Source organism: Xyrauchen texanus, chromosome 36 (assembly GCF_025860055.1).
Source record: "Xyrauchen texanus isolate HMW12.3.18 chromosome 36, RBS_HiC_50CHRs, whole genome shotgun sequence".
Lineage (NCBI taxonomy): Eukaryota > Metazoa > Chordata > Actinopteri > Cypriniformes > Catostomidae > Xyrauchen > Xyrauchen texanus.
In genome coordinates this window covers 16,095,518-16,115,104 of record NC_068311.1, presented here as the reverse complement: position 1 = coordinate 16,115,104, position 19,587 = coordinate 16,095,518, and the positions used below count along the sequence as shown (strand labels likewise).

At 36.2% G+C, this 19,587-nt stretch overlaps 3 protein-coding genes across 7 annotated transcripts in view; 2 read left to right on the top strand and 1 right to left on the bottom strand.

The window, feature by feature from the left end:
• LOC127629824 (serine/threonine-protein kinase PAK 4-like) overlaps window positions 1-6,305 on the top strand; it is a 28,982-nt gene extending 22,677 nt beyond the window's left edge. For 2 of the 3 annotated variants that reach the window (XM_052107085.1, XM_052107084.1), the window contains exons 8-10: window positions 2,676-2,801; window positions 2,899-3,033; window positions 3,157-6,305. In XM_052107085.1, coding sequence (XP_051963045.1) covers window positions 2,676-2,801; window positions 2,899-3,033; window positions 3,157-3,312 — 417 coding nt within the window. In that variant the 3' untranslated portion in view covers window positions 3,313-6,305. Of the gene's footprint in view, window positions 1-1,954; window positions 2,052-2,675; window positions 2,802-2,898; window positions 3,034-3,156 lie in introns of those variants that run through there. The other variant, XR_007968803.1, reaches the window with a different exon arrangement.
• A 1,286-nt stretch (window positions 6,306-7,591) lies between these two features.
• Window positions 7,592-16,642, top strand: LOC127629831 (sushi domain-containing protein 6-like). 2 transcript variants are annotated; one of them, XM_052107094.1, is made up of 5 exons: window positions 7,592-7,740; window positions 9,230-9,336; window positions 10,627-10,824; window positions 11,619-11,760; window positions 12,139-16,642. In XM_052107094.1, exons 2-5 carry the CDS (start codon window positions 9,243-9,245, stop codon window positions 12,464-12,466), a joined length of 762 nt encoding a protein of 253 aa, XP_051963054.1. In that variant the 5' UTR covers window positions 7,592-7,740; window positions 9,230-9,242; the 3' UTR covers window positions 12,467-16,642. The 2 variants fall into 2 exon arrangements, with proteins under 2 accessions (XP_051963054.1, XP_051963055.1); XM_052107095.1 differs by having other exon boundaries at window positions 7,601-7,740; window positions 9,227-9,336.
• An 875-nt stretch (window positions 16,643-17,517) lies between these two features.
• LOC127629825 (hypoxia-inducible factor 1-alpha-like) overlaps window positions 17,518-19,587 on the bottom strand; it is a 27,227-nt gene continuing 25,157 nt past the window's right edge. For both annotated transcript variants that reach the window (XM_052107086.1, XM_052107087.1), the window contains exon 15: window positions 17,518-18,957. In XM_052107086.1, the coding sequence (XP_051963046.1) occupies window positions 18,878-18,957 (80 nt within the window). In that variant the 3' untranslated portion in view covers window positions 17,518-18,877. The remainder of the gene's footprint in view (window positions 18,958-19,587) is intronic.

Genomic DNA, 19,587 nt, shown 5'->3' with positions numbered 1-19,587 from the left:
ATTGACAAATAACATAACTGCACTATTATCAAGATTGAAGATATATCAACATACGAAAATTAATCAACAACCCCACACCTTTGCACATAACATGTCCTCTCTAGAAACATGTCGTAAATCCCTGAAAAAACAGAGATATTTGGCAAGTCTCAGCAGGATGTAAATTGTCAATGGAACAACCCACCAAAAAAAATCATAATATTCATGACATAAAATGTAAAGTAGGGATGCGCGATTTGGGGAAAATGTCATATTGCGATTATTGAGGTTAATATTGCGATACAATAAACATAAACATTTTAGCCATAAGAGTATTATTGATGAGCATTTGTCAATCTTGTCTATCCAAAACACACATATATATATATATAATTATTTTTTTTTAATGACTTTTACCTCAAATGTTTTTTTTTTTTTTACAACTGGATGGTTTTATGGTCTTAAAAGGATAGTATTTGTTTGGGCAGAATGTTAGTCTCAGTCATCATTCACTCATTGTTTGGAAAAAAGATGAAAGTGAATGGTGACTGTGGCTTCTCCTTTTGTGTTCCCATGGAAGAAAGTCATACGGGTTTGTAAAAACATTAGAGCAAGTGAGTGATGACTGAATTTTTGTATGTTATTTATTATTTTTTATTATTTTTATACTATCTCTTAAAATTAGTTGACACATTTTAATTTGTGAGTTAAGAAAACTTCCCCTGCTCTATTCTATTCTTTCCTTAGAACTTGTGTGTTGATGTTTAAACAGGATTTTGGCAGAACTGTTCTTTTGCGATTCCACCAGTTCTTTGAGATGGTCTAAGGGTGTTATCACGAGAAGCATGAGCACTAATTTTATGTTAGCAGTGAACTAAAGGCAGGAGTGCGTTGGTAAAGTTTTAACTAAGCACTGACCCTCAAGAACATAACAATCAGTCCCTCAAAGCAGTGACATTTACTTGTGATACACACTGTTCCTTTTCTGTCAGCACAAATTTCTCAATGTGTTAGTAGAAATATAAATTGCTTTTCCGGCCACGATACCAAACATAAACCTTATTTTAATGGTGTTGAAATAGACAGTGGTTTGTTAAACAGTCAAACACAGACTTTGTCTGTGGTTAAAATAGGCGGAAGTTCTTTCAGCCACCCTCAGCTGTTTCTCGGCAGGGTATGCTTGTATGTGTTTGACCTTACAGGTTTTATTTCCTCTTGGCATGTTTCTGACACTGCTTCTCAAAGAATATCCCCAGGGGCATCGCTTCTTAAATAGTTAATCAAACAAGTATGGCAGAAAATGTAATGGGCTTCTTTAAAACTAAATTGAGTCATAGTTTGTGATTGAAAAAGAGAACTCATCACTTTCTCATGCTTTTCTGTTATGAAACTTGATGTGTCAATGTTTTAGATGGTAAGCCATGTGCTTAAGATTTGAACTATTTAAACCACCAGAAGATATTTATTCCCATATTTATAACATGGTTCCAATGATGGAAATGGAAATCCTGGAAATATCAGGGAAAATTCATGGCAGTTAATATCATCTAGTCATAAAATCTTCTAAATTCCTGTAGTGATATACACTCACTGAGCACTTTATTAGGAACACTGTGTACTCAATCCAGCCCATCTTGCACCAACAATCATGCAACGGTCAAAATCACTGAGATCAAATTTTTCCCCCACTCTGATGGTTGATGTGAACATATACTGAAGCTCCTGACCCGTATCTGCGTATTTGATACATTACACTGTTGCCACACAATTGGCTGGTTAGATAATCGCATGAATAAGTAGGTGTACAGTTGTTCCTAATAAAGTGCTCCAAGAGTGTACATTTTTCATGTTATGCATTGCATATGAGCAAAATCTAGCCGAATAAATATTTAGAGCAGTAGAGTACATTTACATTTACATTTATGCATTTGGCAGACGCTTTTATCCAAAGCGACTTACAGTGCACTTATTTCAGGGACAATCCCCCCGGAGCAACCTGGAGTTAAGTGCCTTGCTCAAGGGCCCAACAGTGGCATCTTGGTGGTGCTGGGGCTTGAACCCCCGACCTTCTGGTCAGTAACCCTGAGCCTCAACCACTGATCCAACACTGCCTCATTATTTTCAATGAATTGGGACAACGGGTTCACAAATCAGTCTGAATCAAAATGATGAGCAATGATAAATGACTGGAAATTCATTATGCTCTTACTATTAGAGAGTCATCAGGATTACCGTAAACGCGCATATAAATGGGCACCATACATTTTATGCAAGTGAATGAGAAATAAATGAAAATTCAAATCAGCATACATCTGTAATATAGGAACATTTCTGGTTCATGTTACATCCACCAAACCTTAAATAATAGCAAGTCAAAATTCCAAACTTTTAAATGACACATTTTTCAAATTATAAGATTGTAATGAATTAGTTAACAGTTTTAGGTTAAAGGATTAACAATTAAAACATTTTATTAAAATATCAGTTATTGGTATGGAAACAATTAGCTGTGAATTATCGGTATAGGCCCAGAAATTCCATATCGTTGCATCCCTTATGTTACCAACCCTAAACGTGAATCATTAATATGCACACATATAACAATGATGACATTGTGCTATCCCATTTATTTTGGCAAGCCATATTACTTCCTGTTTATGTGGGTTATTTTTTTAATTCTTTGTCCTCATTTGCAGGTGAAGCTGTCAGACTTTGGATTTTGTGCCCAGGTCTCAAAAGAAGTGCAACGTAGGAAGTCCCTTGTAGGGACGCCCTATTGGATGGCCCCTGAGCTCATCTCAAGACTTCCATATGGACAAGAGGCAAGACAATTCCCTGATGTTGTAATACTACTGACTGTTCTGAAAACAGAATTAATATTAAATCTATCAAATCCAACAAAATTTTTTTTTTTTATAGGTGGATATTTGGTCACTTGGAATTATGGTGATCGAAATGGTGGATGGAGAGCCACCATACTTTAATGAGCCTCCACTCAAGGCAATGAAGATGATTCGAGACAATCTGCCACCCAAGCTCAAAAACCTCCACAAGGTAACCAATTCCTTTTCTGTTTCCACTTGGTTAACCATGAGGGTGCAATACAAATGAATATCTAAACCTTTGTGCTCTGACCTGTTTGTCACACTCTATTAAGTTGTTTTTCTGTATCCTTAGGTCTCACCAATTCTAAAGGGATTTTTAGACAGGATGCTTGTACGAGATCTTTCCCAGAGGGCTACAGCTCAAGAGCTGCTAAAGCATCCCTTCCTGAGTAAAGCAGGTCCTCCCTCTTGCATTGTTCCTCTCATGAGGCAGAACCGCATGAGATGAGAGAAGCAATCAGGGCGGAATCTGTCAGGCCCTCTACTGAGCTCAATGCAAAGACGCAAAAGCAAAAATGGAGTCTGAAGAGAGCATGTTTTTAACATTTTAAATGGTTGTACAGGTCAAGCATTTAAGGATAAAAGGCCACAGTTGCTTTGGACTCTACACATTGAGAGGGCTTTTTGAAACAAAACCTTTTACCACTGTTTTTATAAACCCATAGATTACACTGTATTTTGCAACATGAAATAGTCACAGTGTTCTGGCTTACGAAAAATCACATCGCAGTGGTTTTAAGCTTGACCTTTTAACGATGCGTTTTGGGTAAACTGAGTATGTTAAAGAGGTTAAGACGTTATGAAATGAACCACTTTGATTCTAATCTGCCCTCAATATAAAGCAACACATTGTCAGTGATTGGACTTCATCTTTTGCACCTGGATCACACTACTCATTAATCAGTTTTTAAACAGGAAAACAACTACTGAAGATGAACTTTTTTTTTTTTTTTAAAAGGAAAAAGAAAATAAACTAGGTTCCTGTTACAACACTAAGCAAAGATAAACACTGGAGGTGTCTTGTTTCAGACAGTTTTTAATTTTTGTTTTAATGAACGTAGAGAAAGAGAGCGAGCGATATCAGATTTGTTTTCATGTTACGTTGGAATGATTTATTTTGAGTGCTTTTACGCATTGTTCTGAGATGGAAGCTGCACTCCAATATGATTACCACACAGAAACTTCCTATAATTCATTGTTCCGGATTTTTTAATTGATCCGAAACTTTCACTACGGCTCCACGCCACATTACCAGAAGCGATGTAGTTGTTTTCAATGTAGGGCAGTCTGTGGGAGAATGTCCTCTCATGTGCTCCCAAATCCTTTAGCTAAGTAGCTCGTATCTTTGAAATATCATGGCCTTTTCTGAAGGATTCATTTGTGTTATGTTTTGTAGGAGAGACAAGGTTGGACTATACAAATGTATAGCTGAGCATTATGTATGCTCTAGTTTATGAGAGCATTTTGGCAATAGAAAGTGGACTCTATAGATCTTGCTTGATCCCACCATGCCCCTCCTAGAGCTTCCACAAAGCACACAAACTCGTGTATAGGCACACATGTGTTTGTGCACAAACACTAATACTATTGGTGATGCACACTATGGCTTTCCATTACTAGAGCCCTATCATATTCAAGGATTTAAGAAATGAGTAGTAGCTTGCACCTAGAGAGCAACCAAAGAGAGTATGAACTTTGAAAGCAGAGAGTAGGTTTATAATGACCCACACATTTAGTGTCTTGTGTATCTTATGTTTTGTTTGGTCACCAAATTTGAAGCGAGTACTGACAAAAATATTAACTTTAATCAAAAGGCTGTTAAAAAAAATTACTCCCATTGGCATTCGTTGTAGTGACGCCGCATGAATACAGACTAAATCATTAATTTGATTCAAGTGACTGCACAGTTCTTTGAAGATTTAGTTCACGTGTACATTGGGTAATTTACTGACCGTTTGAAGATGTAGCGATCGGTCAATTAATCCTAGACTGTAGCAGTAGTTTATGTATCTATTTTGAGTTATTCTAAAAATCAATTTCTTCTGCAGAAGGTTTAAACTGTAACACAGCAATCATAACTCTAATTGTAGATGTGAAGGTATGAACAAATTAATGACAGATGTGATTAATATTAAAAAAAACACTGCTAGTTATTTGTTTGTTTCCACCAGTAAAAAACTTTTTTGTAAGCACCATTGCTCTTCATACAGGAGTGTTACTTTTTCAGGAGGTAAAAAAAAAAAAACATGACAATCAGGCATTGGAACAGAGTTGGTTATACACTAATAACATTTAAATGTCTATTTAAAGATGAATAATTGAAATGTACTCTTCAAAGAGCTAATAGTGTTCATAGTCACAATAAAGTAGACCTGTGAGATATTGTAGGTGTTGATTGTGGTTAAGCAAGACCAGTGCACTGAAGCAAAGAATGAGGTTGAATCTAGAGATCATTATTGGTAGCATCTTACAAAAAAAAAAAACAGCCTTAATGCATGAATATCTTTTCAACAACATTACTTACAGGAATGGGCTGTTTGGGCAATGCACAGTGTATGCCAAGTGTTTGTGACCAGCCTCTCATATTTTTGGGTCATATCTTTTGATACACTTGCTATATGTTAAATGGTAGTTGACTTCACTTTAGAAAGAGGATGTCTGCATGTTACCAGAAACCTTAATTGGATGTGTGGTTGGAAAATGCTGTACTGTAAACAAAACAACTTGGTTTGCATGATTTTGTTGTATTGAATAGATTTCAGAACATATTTCCTTCTTTCACAATTGAAGATGTATCATTCCCAGTACAGATGTGAGCTTTATCTCTTGTGTGGCAAGATATAATCTGCTTTTTTGTTTAATGTTTCTGATTGTTCTTCATTTGGTGCTCGCATGTAGTACTGAATTAGAGTAATGTTAGCAAATGCGCTCTGGAAGGGTACATGTGGCTTTCATTTGTTTTTTCTACTTTAGCTCCATTTCTTATTGTCACTGCATTGAACCTAATGGATCTCCCATATTCTGCTGTTGACTTCATGCTGTTTTGAAGTCTTATTTGTTTCGAATTAATCTTGCACTGTAAACAAACTTTGTCTGTAACCGTTATTTACTCTGTCAGCATGTGGATAGTTTTAAAGAGACATTGTTTTTGTATTAAAGGTGAAAAAGAAGCACTGCTGGCAATCTGACATGGATGCTGCGCTCTCAAAAACCTGACAAACATCATTTTGGACTAATATATTAAAAATATCATCATCTTTTTGAATATACAACTGCTACTGACAGGCCAGCATCTTTGTAAAACTGTTTTGCCCTTGTTTAGCTCTTTGCCTGTTCATTAGTCATTTTAACGGACAACCAATTGTCAGTTATCTCTACGATATGTGAATTTTTACTGGTGGTAAAATGGACTTTAAAAAGATTTTTCAAATACAGTTTTCAAACACATTCTTGTTCGACTCCTTGTTTCACTCTTAGGCCAATTGTAGTACAAAAAAATGGAGCTTGAAATGTTGCCTTTTTATTTCACTTGAGACAAGCAGAACTGTCAAATTTGAATATGGTGTCACAATCCTTTTCGCCTCTGTGGGCATATTTCTTGATGATGTGTGATAATTCTTCGTAGGCTTGTGATAATTGAAAGTTTCTGTTTCTTTATCCCCTTTTCTCCCTTATTTGGAATGCTCAATTCCCACTACTTAGTAGGTCTTTGTGTTGGCGCGGTTACTCTCCTCAATCCGGGTGGCGGAGGACAAGTCTCAGTTGCCTCCGCTTCTGAGACAGTCAATCCACACATCTTTTCACCTGGCTCTCTACATATTTAAAATACACAATATAAGTAACTATTCCACTAGTTACAATATAAATCATTGATATTTAGAATACAGTTACATTTCAAAAATTATTTTGATTACTGAAGAGATAACTTTGCATTTTATTGTCATTTGTTTCATTTAATATTTAGTCCTTTCAGATGGTAAACATTTATACATATAAATGATGTGATCCAAACTGCATAGACTCCCAGGACGAGGAGGTTACCCCGTGTGACTCTACCTTTCAACTCGCCACTCCAGGGGTGGTGGGCAGTGTCAATACATGACCTGAACCCAAAATATTCCTTTAAACGTTTGACACACAATGTCCACCTATGTGATGCCCCAAAACTAGGCTTTGAGACAACCTCCTTCACTCCAGTAGTATTTGGCTTTTTGGCTCTTATATACACTTTAGCTATATTAATCCATCTTTAGTTTGTCACTAATGGTTACTTTGTGTTTGTCTGCCGTTTCGTTTTCCTCTTAATCTAAATGGGGAAGCGGTTCCATAGGTGGGGTCGTAAAAAGTATTTGAATAAATCATACCCAGGGGGCTGGTCAACCCATTAGGCGAAAAAGGCGAGCGTTTAGGGCGGCATTACTTGGGGGGCGCCGATCCACTGTATGTGTTCAGTCTGTGTCGTTCCGATGATGTGCTGTGGCGCCTCCCACGGATCAAATGAACCATGTACTAAATGCCTTACTACCATACTATTACTGTTATACAGCAAAAAAAAAAAAATAACAAAAAATTGCACTGACAATACCATTTTGGTTTCCAGAATATGACTTCGTGCTGCGGGCGGAGCTATCGTGCACGCGCAGCTCGTGCGACCAATCAGAACGCATGATAACTCAGCTGTGCGGTGAGTCATCTGACAGCTGCTATAGAATAGATGCACTTGTTGAATCAGCTTAAGGTCAGACGGCAGGGTTGCGTGCTAAGTCATCTGAAATAGCTTTTGACTGTCCCGTTTGTAAAAGAGAACACACCAAAGACCGACTGTGTTAAAACCGGCTGATTTCTGATCTTACATCAAGGCAAGCTGAATTGTCAGGTGAGTTTCATTTTAGACACGTGCATGATCTCATGCACTCCATCAGTGTTACATTACACATTTTTTAAGTGAACGCAGAATATAATGACACAATAGAGCTTGTGTACACCTGTTCTGTTGTTCACAAACGCTTTATGGCCGAAGTATGCATGTGAATAGTCCTTTACACGAGCCATCAATTAATCCCGTTTGGGTTTTGTACAGTCTTTTCTGGCTACATGCCTGTATGTGGTATATTTATATCCCAATGTCAAGCGCACTGACGAACAGAATCAGCATAGTTGATTAATAAATTAATGGCTTTATTAACATAGCATCATTTCAGAGATAATTTGTCTTTTAGGGTGTGTGTGTGTGTGTGTGTGTGTGTGTGTGTGTGTGTGTGTGTGTGGTCCTACATAGTGAGAACTAAATTTTGATGTCATCATAATGAAGGATAACCTGAAATCACCTATTTCTATGGACATCCCAACTGTCTTTCTTCACTAAATTAGGATTTAATTCAGTTCAAATTCCAAAAGGATTCTGTGAGACTTGGGATATTGTTAACTCATTAAAAAACTGTAAAAGTCAATTGGAAGTGATGATCATGATAATACCAATGAGTGTGTATGTGTATGAGTCATGTTCACCATCATACCCATTATTAGCTGTCTAATTGGAAAAGTGCATAATATTAAAACATCAATTTATTCTAATATCTCCATTGTTTGGTTTGCCTGTTGTCATTACTTCTAATGGAAGATGATTGCAGGACACATATTCCTTTTGCAAAGTGCACGTAATAGTGACCTTTTTTTTTTTTTTAGTTGCACAACAATTGTACAATGTATAATAATGTACTGTCTGTAGTAAAGGTGACAGGGAGCAGCCTACATTGCGGTCAGTTCTGTTCTAAGCGTATGTGTGAAAATGTCAAGATGCAAAGGTGGGACTATCCAGCATGTTTGATGACTAAATTATTGCAGCAATCAAAGCGAGCATTCAGAGTTCATGGTTTCTGAGATGTTTTGCTACAACTTTCTGTTCTCTTTGCTCCAGTTTGCGGATGCCAACAGTCATTTTTGGACCACTATTGAAATGATCGACGCCCTGACATTTAATTAACTCCCTTTGAACGGGCGTGTAGTGCAGGTGCATTATTCTGGGGTCAGGGGTTGGGTGTGGTGTATGCCAGCTGTGGATGCGCTCCTATGCTTGCTGTAAACCAAACCAATATGTGGTTAATGTTTTAAAACACCCATGTACTCACACCATGTAATGCACTTAAGAAATGCATCTATTTCCTATTCTTGAGTCATGCTTTAATAGCCTGTGTCAACACATCTGACGTAAAGCTCCCTATCAGAAAAGTGCATTAGGAGTCTTGACCCAAGCCTGTAGATCTATTCTGTAATTGACCCACTGCTTAGATATATGCAAACTGCTGCTATGCCATTGGCCATAATGAGTTCTGTCTGTCTGTTTGTTTTGTTCATTGTGTCAGCAGGACAGGTGTTTTGATGTCTGCACAGCGATTGTCTCTCTGGCCATGTCTGCAAACTGCCCTGAGCTATGGTGTTCTCGTGCTGGCAGCTCTGCCAGTCAAAACCACAAGTATGAAAGCTTCCTTTCAGCATGCCACATCTTCCTCTTCCAGATAACTTGCCACCAGCTTCCTCTGAAACCCACTAAGAAAATATTGTTTCATTACCGTATCTCAGTAGAACAAGAATAAAAGTCGGCAAACCACTGCTCAAAACTAGATAGTTTGTTGAAACGCCACCAAGGTATGAATACAATAAATTATCTATTTTTGAAGTAATGGTGTGCCGACTTGTTGAATTGTTTTTCCCTTTTTGTCAAGCACAATAATAAAACGTGTGTGTGTTTGCTTACAATTTTGCTAATGATCACACTAGCCATAATCTTTAATCTGCCACAAGGACTTGTAAAGGTGCCAGTTTTGACAATATTTAGCTGATGTGCCAGGTCTGAAAGTTATCTTTCCCTCAATGTAATTTCTAATAAGAGATCAACTGATGGTTTCAGATTATTTTTATGTTAAAGGCTCCAATAATTGACATGAGTAACCAATATTTAATTTGCTGTTTTATGTCTGCATTTTGACACAATAGTAAATAAATGATTTATCACTAACCCCTTGAACGTGAATGGCCTGCCAAAAACATACTTTACGCAAATATGCAAATGCAGATTTGATGAATTTAGCCAACGCATTGAACATGTTAATGGTAATCAAGGGGGCGATAGTTACCTTCAAAAGTCTGTGCAATTAAACCTGAAGTTATGTAGGAGACCTGTTCAGCCGTGACGTCAATTTGTAGGCAAATCAGGAAGTCTAATTCGCCATGATTTCCCTCTTTTCCAATTGGCTTTTATAATGTTTTTTTTGAACTTGTGTGTAAAATAAGATCTGTGGTAAACATAACTTGAAAATACATAGACGTTCTGTTTTACAACATGAATTACACATTTTCATACCTCAAAGTGAATTATTGAATAAACTCCATATTCACAATAAGCCATGATTAATTGAATCCATGTGTAAGTGTCCAATAACAGTACGGTTACTGAGATTAAGCAAGTAGTATTCGACTGGTCATGTGATCCTAACATGGCGGCTCCCATGAGGGGACCCTCATGTAGAAAAAAAAACAAATTTATAAGGTTACTAATATGACTGGAGTCTTCATCCTATGTGAGTGGTCATGATTTTATATCCGCAATGAATTTCTTGATCGGAATTAAAATAGTACAACTATGAAAAGTGCACCTTTAAGTACTGCTAACCAATGAAGTGGAAATGTGTGAATAACTGATTAAAAATCGGTCAAACTGATTAGCTCTATTGAGGTTCATATCTCTGTTCTTTTTTGTTTTAAGGTCAAAATTGCTCACACCCAATTGTACCAGAACATGGAGGTTTCCACTGTGATCCCTCTCCTTGTCGTGGTTTCCCTCAAAAGAGCACCATTCGCTTCTTCTGCGAGCCGGGCTACACTCTACTCTTCCGCCACCATCGGTCTAGATGTCTTCGTGGGCAATGGCGACCAAGCATTCCCACCTGTATACCTCAACCAGGTAAGAGAAGGGAACAAAACTGATTTACATTTGGTTTGTAGTTCGATGCTTGGCATCATTGAGAGTGTCATAATTTTCCTATAGCTCAACTTGTAGATCATGGTACTACCAATGGCGAAATCATGGGTTTGTTTCCCAGGGTACATGGAAAATGGTAAAATGTATAGTCTGCCAGGTTGAAAAATGTTAAATGTAAAAAGAGTAAGATGTTTGTTTCAATGGGAAAATGTGGGTTTTCCGATCGTAATTCTCCATTGATATTGCAATAATTTACTGTCATACACAGTAAGACATTGATGTGAAATTCTGAAGGTACTTACTGTCCAGACAACTCAAATTTTCTCTTCTTGCATCAGTCATTTAGATAGTTCTACATTTTGATTGAAGAAACTGTGCAGGATGCCTGGATTTCTCAAGCATTACCATTAATAAATGATCTACTTAAACCCCAGGCCCCAGTAGAGAACTATAAACTTAGACAGCTCACATTCAGGCTGCTCACTTCCTCATTTAAGCTCAAACCTGTCACAAGAGGAAACCAACAGCTTGAGCAGGAAGTTAGCAAAGTCACCAAACTAACCAATCTTACTGTTTCTGTAATGCATGTAAACGCCTCTGAAAACAGTTGCGTAATTGAATCAAAATTACAGGATGTAAACCACTACCCAAACACTTATTCCAAAAACTTGCTTGTCTTTTGGCTGTAATTTGTAGTTCAATTAGTTTTCAAGTTCTTTGACAAACTAACCCACTCTTTAAAAGTCTTTAAATGGTGTGCATTCTTTTCTTAACAGAGGGCCATGCCGAACATCGTGAGAATATAGTCAACTCTATCCCAAGTGTGGCTACGACAGCTATTGGGGTGTCCATCTTCCTTCTTACCACAACAGCCTGTTTGGTTATCAAATCCCGTCTATTCACCTGTCATACACAAAGGTTTGCAGTTTGCTCGCTTTATCATATGGAATGAACTACATTACCCACAGTTTTCCTGACTAACCATTGGAACAATTCCGTGTTCAGGAAAAGGGTGGATAAAGAGTGGCCAAAATGATATGGACACCCCAAGTTTTGAATATTTTATCTACACTAATTACTAGAATATGCATAAAATCAAGCATACTTCTCTGAAATCTCCCAAGACTAATATATGTTTGATAAAATGTGCGTACCTATTCTGATCTAGCATTTTAATTCTCCTGTGCACAAAGTGTCCACATATTTTGGCAATGTAGTGTATGTTGCAAAGACTAGAAACGATGCATTGCATACATGAGAAAATATGTTGACTGGTTCATCTTGCTCTCTCATCAGGCGATCCTCGGATCAGTTGGACCTAATGGTAGATGGCTTACCTGTGTCCCTTCCCACATATGAGGAGGCAATCTACAGCAGTTGGGGCCAGCGACTCTCACCCTTCTGTGGACCCACTCAGCTCCTGTTGGCCCAGGATGCATCAGAGCACAGTCCACTTACATCCCTCATACACTCGGACTCCAATCGTTGCACCGATACAGCCAATCAGAGCACAGAAGCTATGCCGCCTCCTTACGAAGAGGTCCAATCACAATCGAGAGACCGTACAACTGACAGTGATGAGCAGACCTTGCAAAGTGCACTTTCTGTTGATAAATGCAACTAATTACTGGACTTTAACTCACCCTTTGACTTTTGACTGTTAATTTTCTTACATAGGGTTTTAGTTAAATTCTGCAACTGAAAGGGTGTCTTATTGACCTAAATGGTCAGAAATTGTCTTTTTTTTTAGGTAAAGTGCTGCAATATTGATTATCTTATGTCAATTAATGATAAGCTGGAAATATAGCTATTATCTTCCCTCAGTGATGGGAATTAGATCATAATGTTCAAGGGAATTTTTTGAATGACTTTTATTTAAAGACGTAGGTATTACATTAGGGGATGCAAGCTTTTATAGTCACTTTACAGCCTTTTAATTTTAACGAGAACATCAGTGAAGATGAGATGCTGATTGTGGGTGATAATTTCTCTAACAATACTTTTTATTTGACCTTGAGCAGACTCTGATCCTTGAAACCAGTTTAGCTGATAATACTGATTCTTAATCTGCAAGTTACTTTCACTTAAAAGGTATAATTCACCCAAAAATATAATTTAGGTTTTCATTTACTCAATCTTATGTTGCTCCAAACACGTTTCTGGGTGAACTATTCTACTATGTAGAACAGGACTTGAAGTATACTTGCTGACTTGCTGAATTGACACTGAATGTGTTTTTGTGTACTTGATTTTACTTTCTTTTTCCAGATGAAAACTATCTTTCATTTTATGATATGTAATATTTACATTCTTATATCATATATAGAACTGTGCACATAGAGTATATATATATATATATAAGTAATAATGCAAAAAAATAAAAATAAAAATGTTACTTTATAAATGAAATATTTGCTATTAAAACTCATTTTAATCTGCACCAATGTGTTTACAAGTGGTGTTTTTTTCTGAGCTGGTCACACACCCGTTTTCCTTCACAGGATGATCCCTGCTTAAACCAACATTTCCAAATGTTTAGTCTAATGGTGTAATAGTGTAGTCAGACTTTCAAATGTTCATTAAAGAGGCCAATGTGTGTTCTTATACAGTGTCAAGTTTGTTTAAAGTTGTTTTCACACTAGTTTGAGCAGACAGATTAATGCTGGTTAGAAGCCATGACCTATAAGAGGGATATTATAATATCTATGAGGAGTTATTTATTTACAGAGAACATGACACCTACACACTCACATTTGACCTACATACACACCCTTTGTGAATAGGCTTGCTTTGTGCTTTTTTTCATTGGACATGATCATGCAATGGTAAGCTGGTTTCATTTTTCATTTACATTTAATCATTTAGCAGAAGCTTTTAGCCAAAGCAATTTACAAAATGAGAAACATTCACAATACTTGTCATATAAAGCCAACAACTAGATTCTGATCATAGCTGAAGTAGTATAGAAGTTCGAATAAAAAAAGAAAGACATGTTTAAAAAATATATATGTAAAAATCTTAAACATGATGTGATGTGTATTTAAGCAATTTTAGTTGAAAAGAACAGACCTGTTTTCCATTTTCATATTCCTTTTTCTATTTTTCATTTACTAGCAAAGGCAGGTGGCTTTTTAAGCACCAATGCAACAAAATGAAGACCAAAGCCATGCATTAGGTGAATAATGAATGCTTTGTGTATTTTATCATTCTTGTGTGGCCACATATAATGATGGGAAATGTAGTTTTATTGCAAACTAAATAAAACTTTATTGCCTACAATCTAAACTGCACAGTTTACTCAAGTAAAACTGAATTACTACCAATAACAATTCACCATGATTCTTAAATAGAAGAAAATCCCTTTTCCCACTTGTAGCTAAGACTTTGTGGTGGTGTTCATTTGCATTCAACTCATAAATACGATAATTCCAATATGACTTGAACACACCATCAAAGCCTCTAATTTTGATTTCATGTGGTCTTTAAAATTGTGCTCAATATATATATATATATATATATATATATATATATATATATATATATATATATATATATGTATATATATATATGTATACATATATGCTCAGTACCAGAGGGTTTGCTGAGATAAAATGAAAAGTATTTGGCTGATCATGTGATCTCAGTATCGGCCAAATGAAACTACATGCTTCATGTAAAATGAAGCAGCTTTTAATAGGCTGCTGATAAGGCTGGAGTCATCATATATGAGTGTGCATGATTTTAACCTCCTGAGACCACGTGTCCACATGCGTGGACATTCCGTTTTTGCTTCCCTATAGGTTATGCATAATTTAATTTCATTTTAACAGACTGATCTCAGTTCAGAAGGCTGGGCTGTCATCATAGGTTTAAACATTCAACACAATGAGTCATGTAGCAAAACAACATGGTGCTGATCTCAGCTGAGTTTGTCTTTGGGGGAAATGCCAAAAAAACTACATCTGGTAAGAAACCTAATCAAGTTTTTACATTAAAACCTGTTTGAGTGAAAAGAGTAGAGTCTTTAGTTTCATCTGATATGCCATTTCATGCTGCAGATGATGTTTGAATCACTCAACATATTTGGCAGTCATGGGACAATGGTAATCAGTAAATAGAAAAACATGAATAACCAACACTCATGGAAACATAATAAACAATTTGATAAAAATTGCCTGAAAAATCAATTTGATAGCCTGAAACATTTCGGGATTAGTGTAGAGTAGTGACTTCACTCCAAATAGCTCCGAACCTTTGTCGTTCTTTTGTGCCGGTTTGTGCTGTTAAAAGAAACATCATAAAGTGTTTTCTTTCTTTGCATTTAACAAGATAGCTTTTGGGAGCCGTGAAATGTCTCCATCGTTTGTGCCAAAAAATTGTGTCCAATATCTCAAACACCGAACCAACTGGGGTACCAACTTCACAGATGTTTGAAAAAATCTTTCCCCGGCCTGAGGTCAGTTTGAGTACTGCACATATGTAGTGGGAAAACACTGTTTATGTTTTGTTTAATATTAATCTACATGAAGTCCATTGGATCATAGTTCAAGTGTGCATGTCCTTTAAAAGCAAACACAACAATGCTTTAATATTAACCACAAATTAGATTATAACAGACAATTATTTGTTGTTTAAAAGTGTTGAATTGAAAGCAATATTTTGGGTTAAATGCAATCGACAGATGGAAGAAAAATGAACAAATGAACAAATAAATAAAATGAAAGATAGTTTTCATCTGGAAAAAGAAAGTAAAATCAAGAACATAAAAAACACATTCAACGTCAATTCAGCAAACATACTTCAAGTCCTGTTCTACATAGTAGAATAGTTCACCCAGAAACGTGTTTGGAGCAACATAAGATTGAGTAAATGAAAACCTAAATTATATTTTTGGGTGAACTATGCCTTTTAAGTTTAAAATCATAAACCATTTATCAATAGGCACAATTTCAGTCTGGCTTCATGCCATGGGGAACACATTAATTCCAGCTAAATCCTTGGCAAAACATTGAATGGGGTGAAAGGCTGAGCGGAAATACTAGACCATTCTAAGAAATGAATTATATTGCAGGTCAAGAATCAGTCTAAGGAATCATGTTATCAGCTAAACTAAAACTAAACAAAAAAAGTAATCCAATACCAACTGGGCCTGTATGAAAAAGTATTTGCCCCTTAGTTACTAAATCCCCAAATCTATGAAACAGCATTCATAACGGGGCTCAGCTGGACTAGACACACACAGGCCTGATTAATGCCAGCTCTGTTCAAAGAAATAAACACCTAAATAGAACTTTTCAGCAGCATGAAGTTGGCTAAAAAGTCTCACCCTGTAGCACCCTGTGCCAAGGTTGAAAGAATTTCCAGAAATGATGAGGAAAAAGGTGATTGAATTAAATCCGTCTGGGAAGGGTTACAAAGCTATGTCAAAGGCTCTGGGACTCCAAAGAACTGCAGTGAGAGCCATTATCTCCAAATGGGAAAAACTTGGCACAAAATTCCTCCAAGAGCACATCAATGATTCATCCAGAATGTCACAAAAAAGGACAACATTCAAGGAACTGCAGGCCTCTCTTGCATCAATAAAGGTCACTGTTCATGACTCCAGGATCAGAAAGACACCGGCCAAAAATTGCATCCATGGAAGAGTGACAAGGTGAAAACCACTACTAACCCAGAAGAACATTAAGGCTTCTCTGAATTTTTTCAAAACACACGTTGATGATCCTCAAACCTTCTGGGAGAATGTTCTGTGGACTGATGAGTCGATAGTGGAACTGTTTGGAAGACAAGGGTCCTGTTATATCTGGCATAAATCAAACACAGAATTAATTTATAAATTTGTATATCTATTTTAATAAAAGGACAGACATGTCAAAATTAATTTGTGTGGTAATCAAGATTATGCCACAAATGCGGTCAATTGAGTTTAACCCAAAATATTTCTTTTAATTCAACTATTTTAAACAACAAATAATTGTCTGTTATAATCAAATTTGTGGTTAATATTTAAAGCATTGTTGTGTTTGCTTTTAAAGGACATGCACACTTGAACTATGATCCAACGGACGTGAATAGGGCCAATCTGTAAACATTAAAATACTCACTGTTTCAAAAGTATAGCCACAAGACATAAACAATGTGTTAACATGATTATGGTGTCATAAAATTGCTAACTAACCATTTCTGTGCAAAGTTTAACCAATTTGAACTAATATTGTGACAATATAATGCCATAAAGCCTATAATATCACAAAAACATTTTCTTTAAAGCAGGGATGAAATACGTTTTTGTGGTAATCAACATTATGCCACAAATGCTGTCAGTCGAGCTTAATTTGTATTCAACCCAAATGTTCTTATTGGATGCGTGTTGATGTTTTTTTTTTTAATAGCAATTGAACATTGGTAATTTTCTCATCAGACAATAGCAGCTGATGGCAACAAATACTTCTAAACCTTTAGATAAGCATTTCCATCTATCTAAAGAACAAATTTACGCAACAAATAGGGTTTTACAATGGCTTAAAACCATTTGTGAAAAACAAGTAAAGCTTTTAAATAATCAAGGAATAGACCCTGACTGGCCTTGCATTCAAAAAATATCCTGTGTTTGGCAGGATGTTTTATTTCCATGATATTCATTGTATGGTTACAACAGGACACACTTCTCTTGGATACATTTACCATGTTTTATTTCTGTATCAGTCAATACAAGGTACATAGGAAATACATTCAAAAATACACAAGGTAATATACAGAAAGTCTATGGAGTACTCAAAGAATGGTTAGCCATTTGAGAAAGGCATGAGTTTTTTTTTTAACGTAACACCATTTGAATAAGGCTCCTTGAATCACATCTGTACTACTTACAGACATCAGGGGAACATATTTGATTCACAGTCAACTGAAAAGCACCACAACTAGTCCTTTGTCACCATTTAAAAATAATGTTCCTTAAATGTTCCAAAAAAGTTGATCTTGAAACAGACTGTAATATCAACAAACAAGATCAAAATTTAGAGACAATGATGATCATTTACTGCAATCCTTTTAATCGATTGATCAATACAGCTGCCATGTTAGCATGTCACTGTAGGATTCAAAAGACATGAGACAAGGCTTTCAGCATAACCACCACAGCTACTTTGAAAACCATTACAGAAGTAATTCAAAGTGAAACAAGAACAGAAAACATTAATATTTATAATTGAACACCAAAAGACCCAAGTATAGAGTCACTTACAAGAATATAAAATGCTATATAAAAAAATGTCACTGAGAGAATTTGTTGCGTTTGTCAGCTATGGCCTCAGTGATATATCCATTAACGTGAGAGCATGATTACATTCACTTATAATAAGCCCTTTTCCACTCGCACCCATAATTCTAACAGACAGAACCACTCATTTTTTAAAGAAATGAGTTGGTAGAGGATTGTCTAGTAAAATCTTTCAGATAAACTTACAGTGAAGTTAGGTTATGCTTGAAGATTTCTAGAATTATAGATTTCGATTAAGGCTAAGTGTGGTACAGTGCGTTTACTCTATTCCTAACATATCCTGACCAGTTTATCTTCGATTTATTTCAAACTCCTTTGGCCGCATTTGTGCTTTGGACGAATTCAAACCTAACGGCTGAAGACAAATGGTGATCAAAGCACCAAAATTATGTTTAGAAAAGTTGCTAACCTCTAACTATGTCCATTCTAAAATCAAGATCTCTGCCGAGGATGGGGCAGATCCCATACCCAAAAGTTTTATTTGACTACGTTACTCTAATTCTATTAGGTTACAAACAAGGGTCCATTTCAACTACACTTTTTGCTAAAGAATCAGCTAAGAAAAAAAAAAAGTATGAGTATATAGTATACAGAATATTTAGGCCAATTATCTTTGTGTGTAAATCATCACTTTATGTTATACATGTTACACTGACACATGTTGAGTTTGAAGAGTATGTGGATTATTCATTTTCCTCCCAGTTACCAGTCATTATACTCGCTGAAAGCTGTGTGGTAATCTGTATCGTCTCCTCCTCAAGTAAGGGATGACATGATCTCAGCAACTGGCCTCAATAAATCAGGTGGGCGTGACAAACAGGTGTTTCTCATTAGCGCTGTTAATATAAAATAAAACAAATCAGTTAATACATGAGTTGGCTTGAAATAATCATGAACCTGATCTTTGTACACATCATGAAAAGCTTTTAAAATACCAAAGATCCTGACTTGTTCAAGTCAACATGAAACAGCATTCGCAACCCATTTAATTTCCATGATCGGACATATTGCTGAGAGAAACTGGATATTCCGTGAAAAAACAAAACAAGGGCGGGACTTAATGTTACCCATTGTGAATTTATTAGAGAGTTAAAAGTTGTTCCAGAATGGAGCCACGTGGTTGACATATAAGCGGGATTAGTGACGAGGCAGAGCAAGTTATTACATATATTTTAATAAAAGTTTACATAGGTAAAAAAAAAATTCCCTTTGGAATAATGTCATTAAATGAATTGTGCACAATAAACTAGGAACATGTATTAAAAGGAATATTTCAGGTTCAATACAAAAGCTCAAATCAACAGCATTTGTGGCATAATGTTGATTACCAGAAAAATGTATTTAGACTCATCTGTCCTTTTCTTAAATCAAAAATCAAGGTTACAGTGAAACACTTACAATGGAATTGAATGGGGCCAAATTTTGAGGGTTTGAAAAAGGCAGAAATGGGAAGCGTACCATTTTCA

Coding starts and splice junctions, on each gene's coding strand:
- LOC127629831 (XM_052107094.1), top strand. CDS start 9,243: ATGTCTGCACAGCGATTGTCTCTCTGGCCATGTCTGCAAACTGCCCTG. Junction 9,337..10,626: donor TCTGCCAGTCAAAACCACAA/GTATGAAAGCTT, acceptor TTTTGTTTTAAG/GTCAAAATTGCTCACACCCA. Junction 10,825..11,618: donor CACCTGTATACCTCAACCAG/GTAAGAGAAGGG, acceptor TTTTCTTAACAG/AGGGCCATGCCGAACATCGT.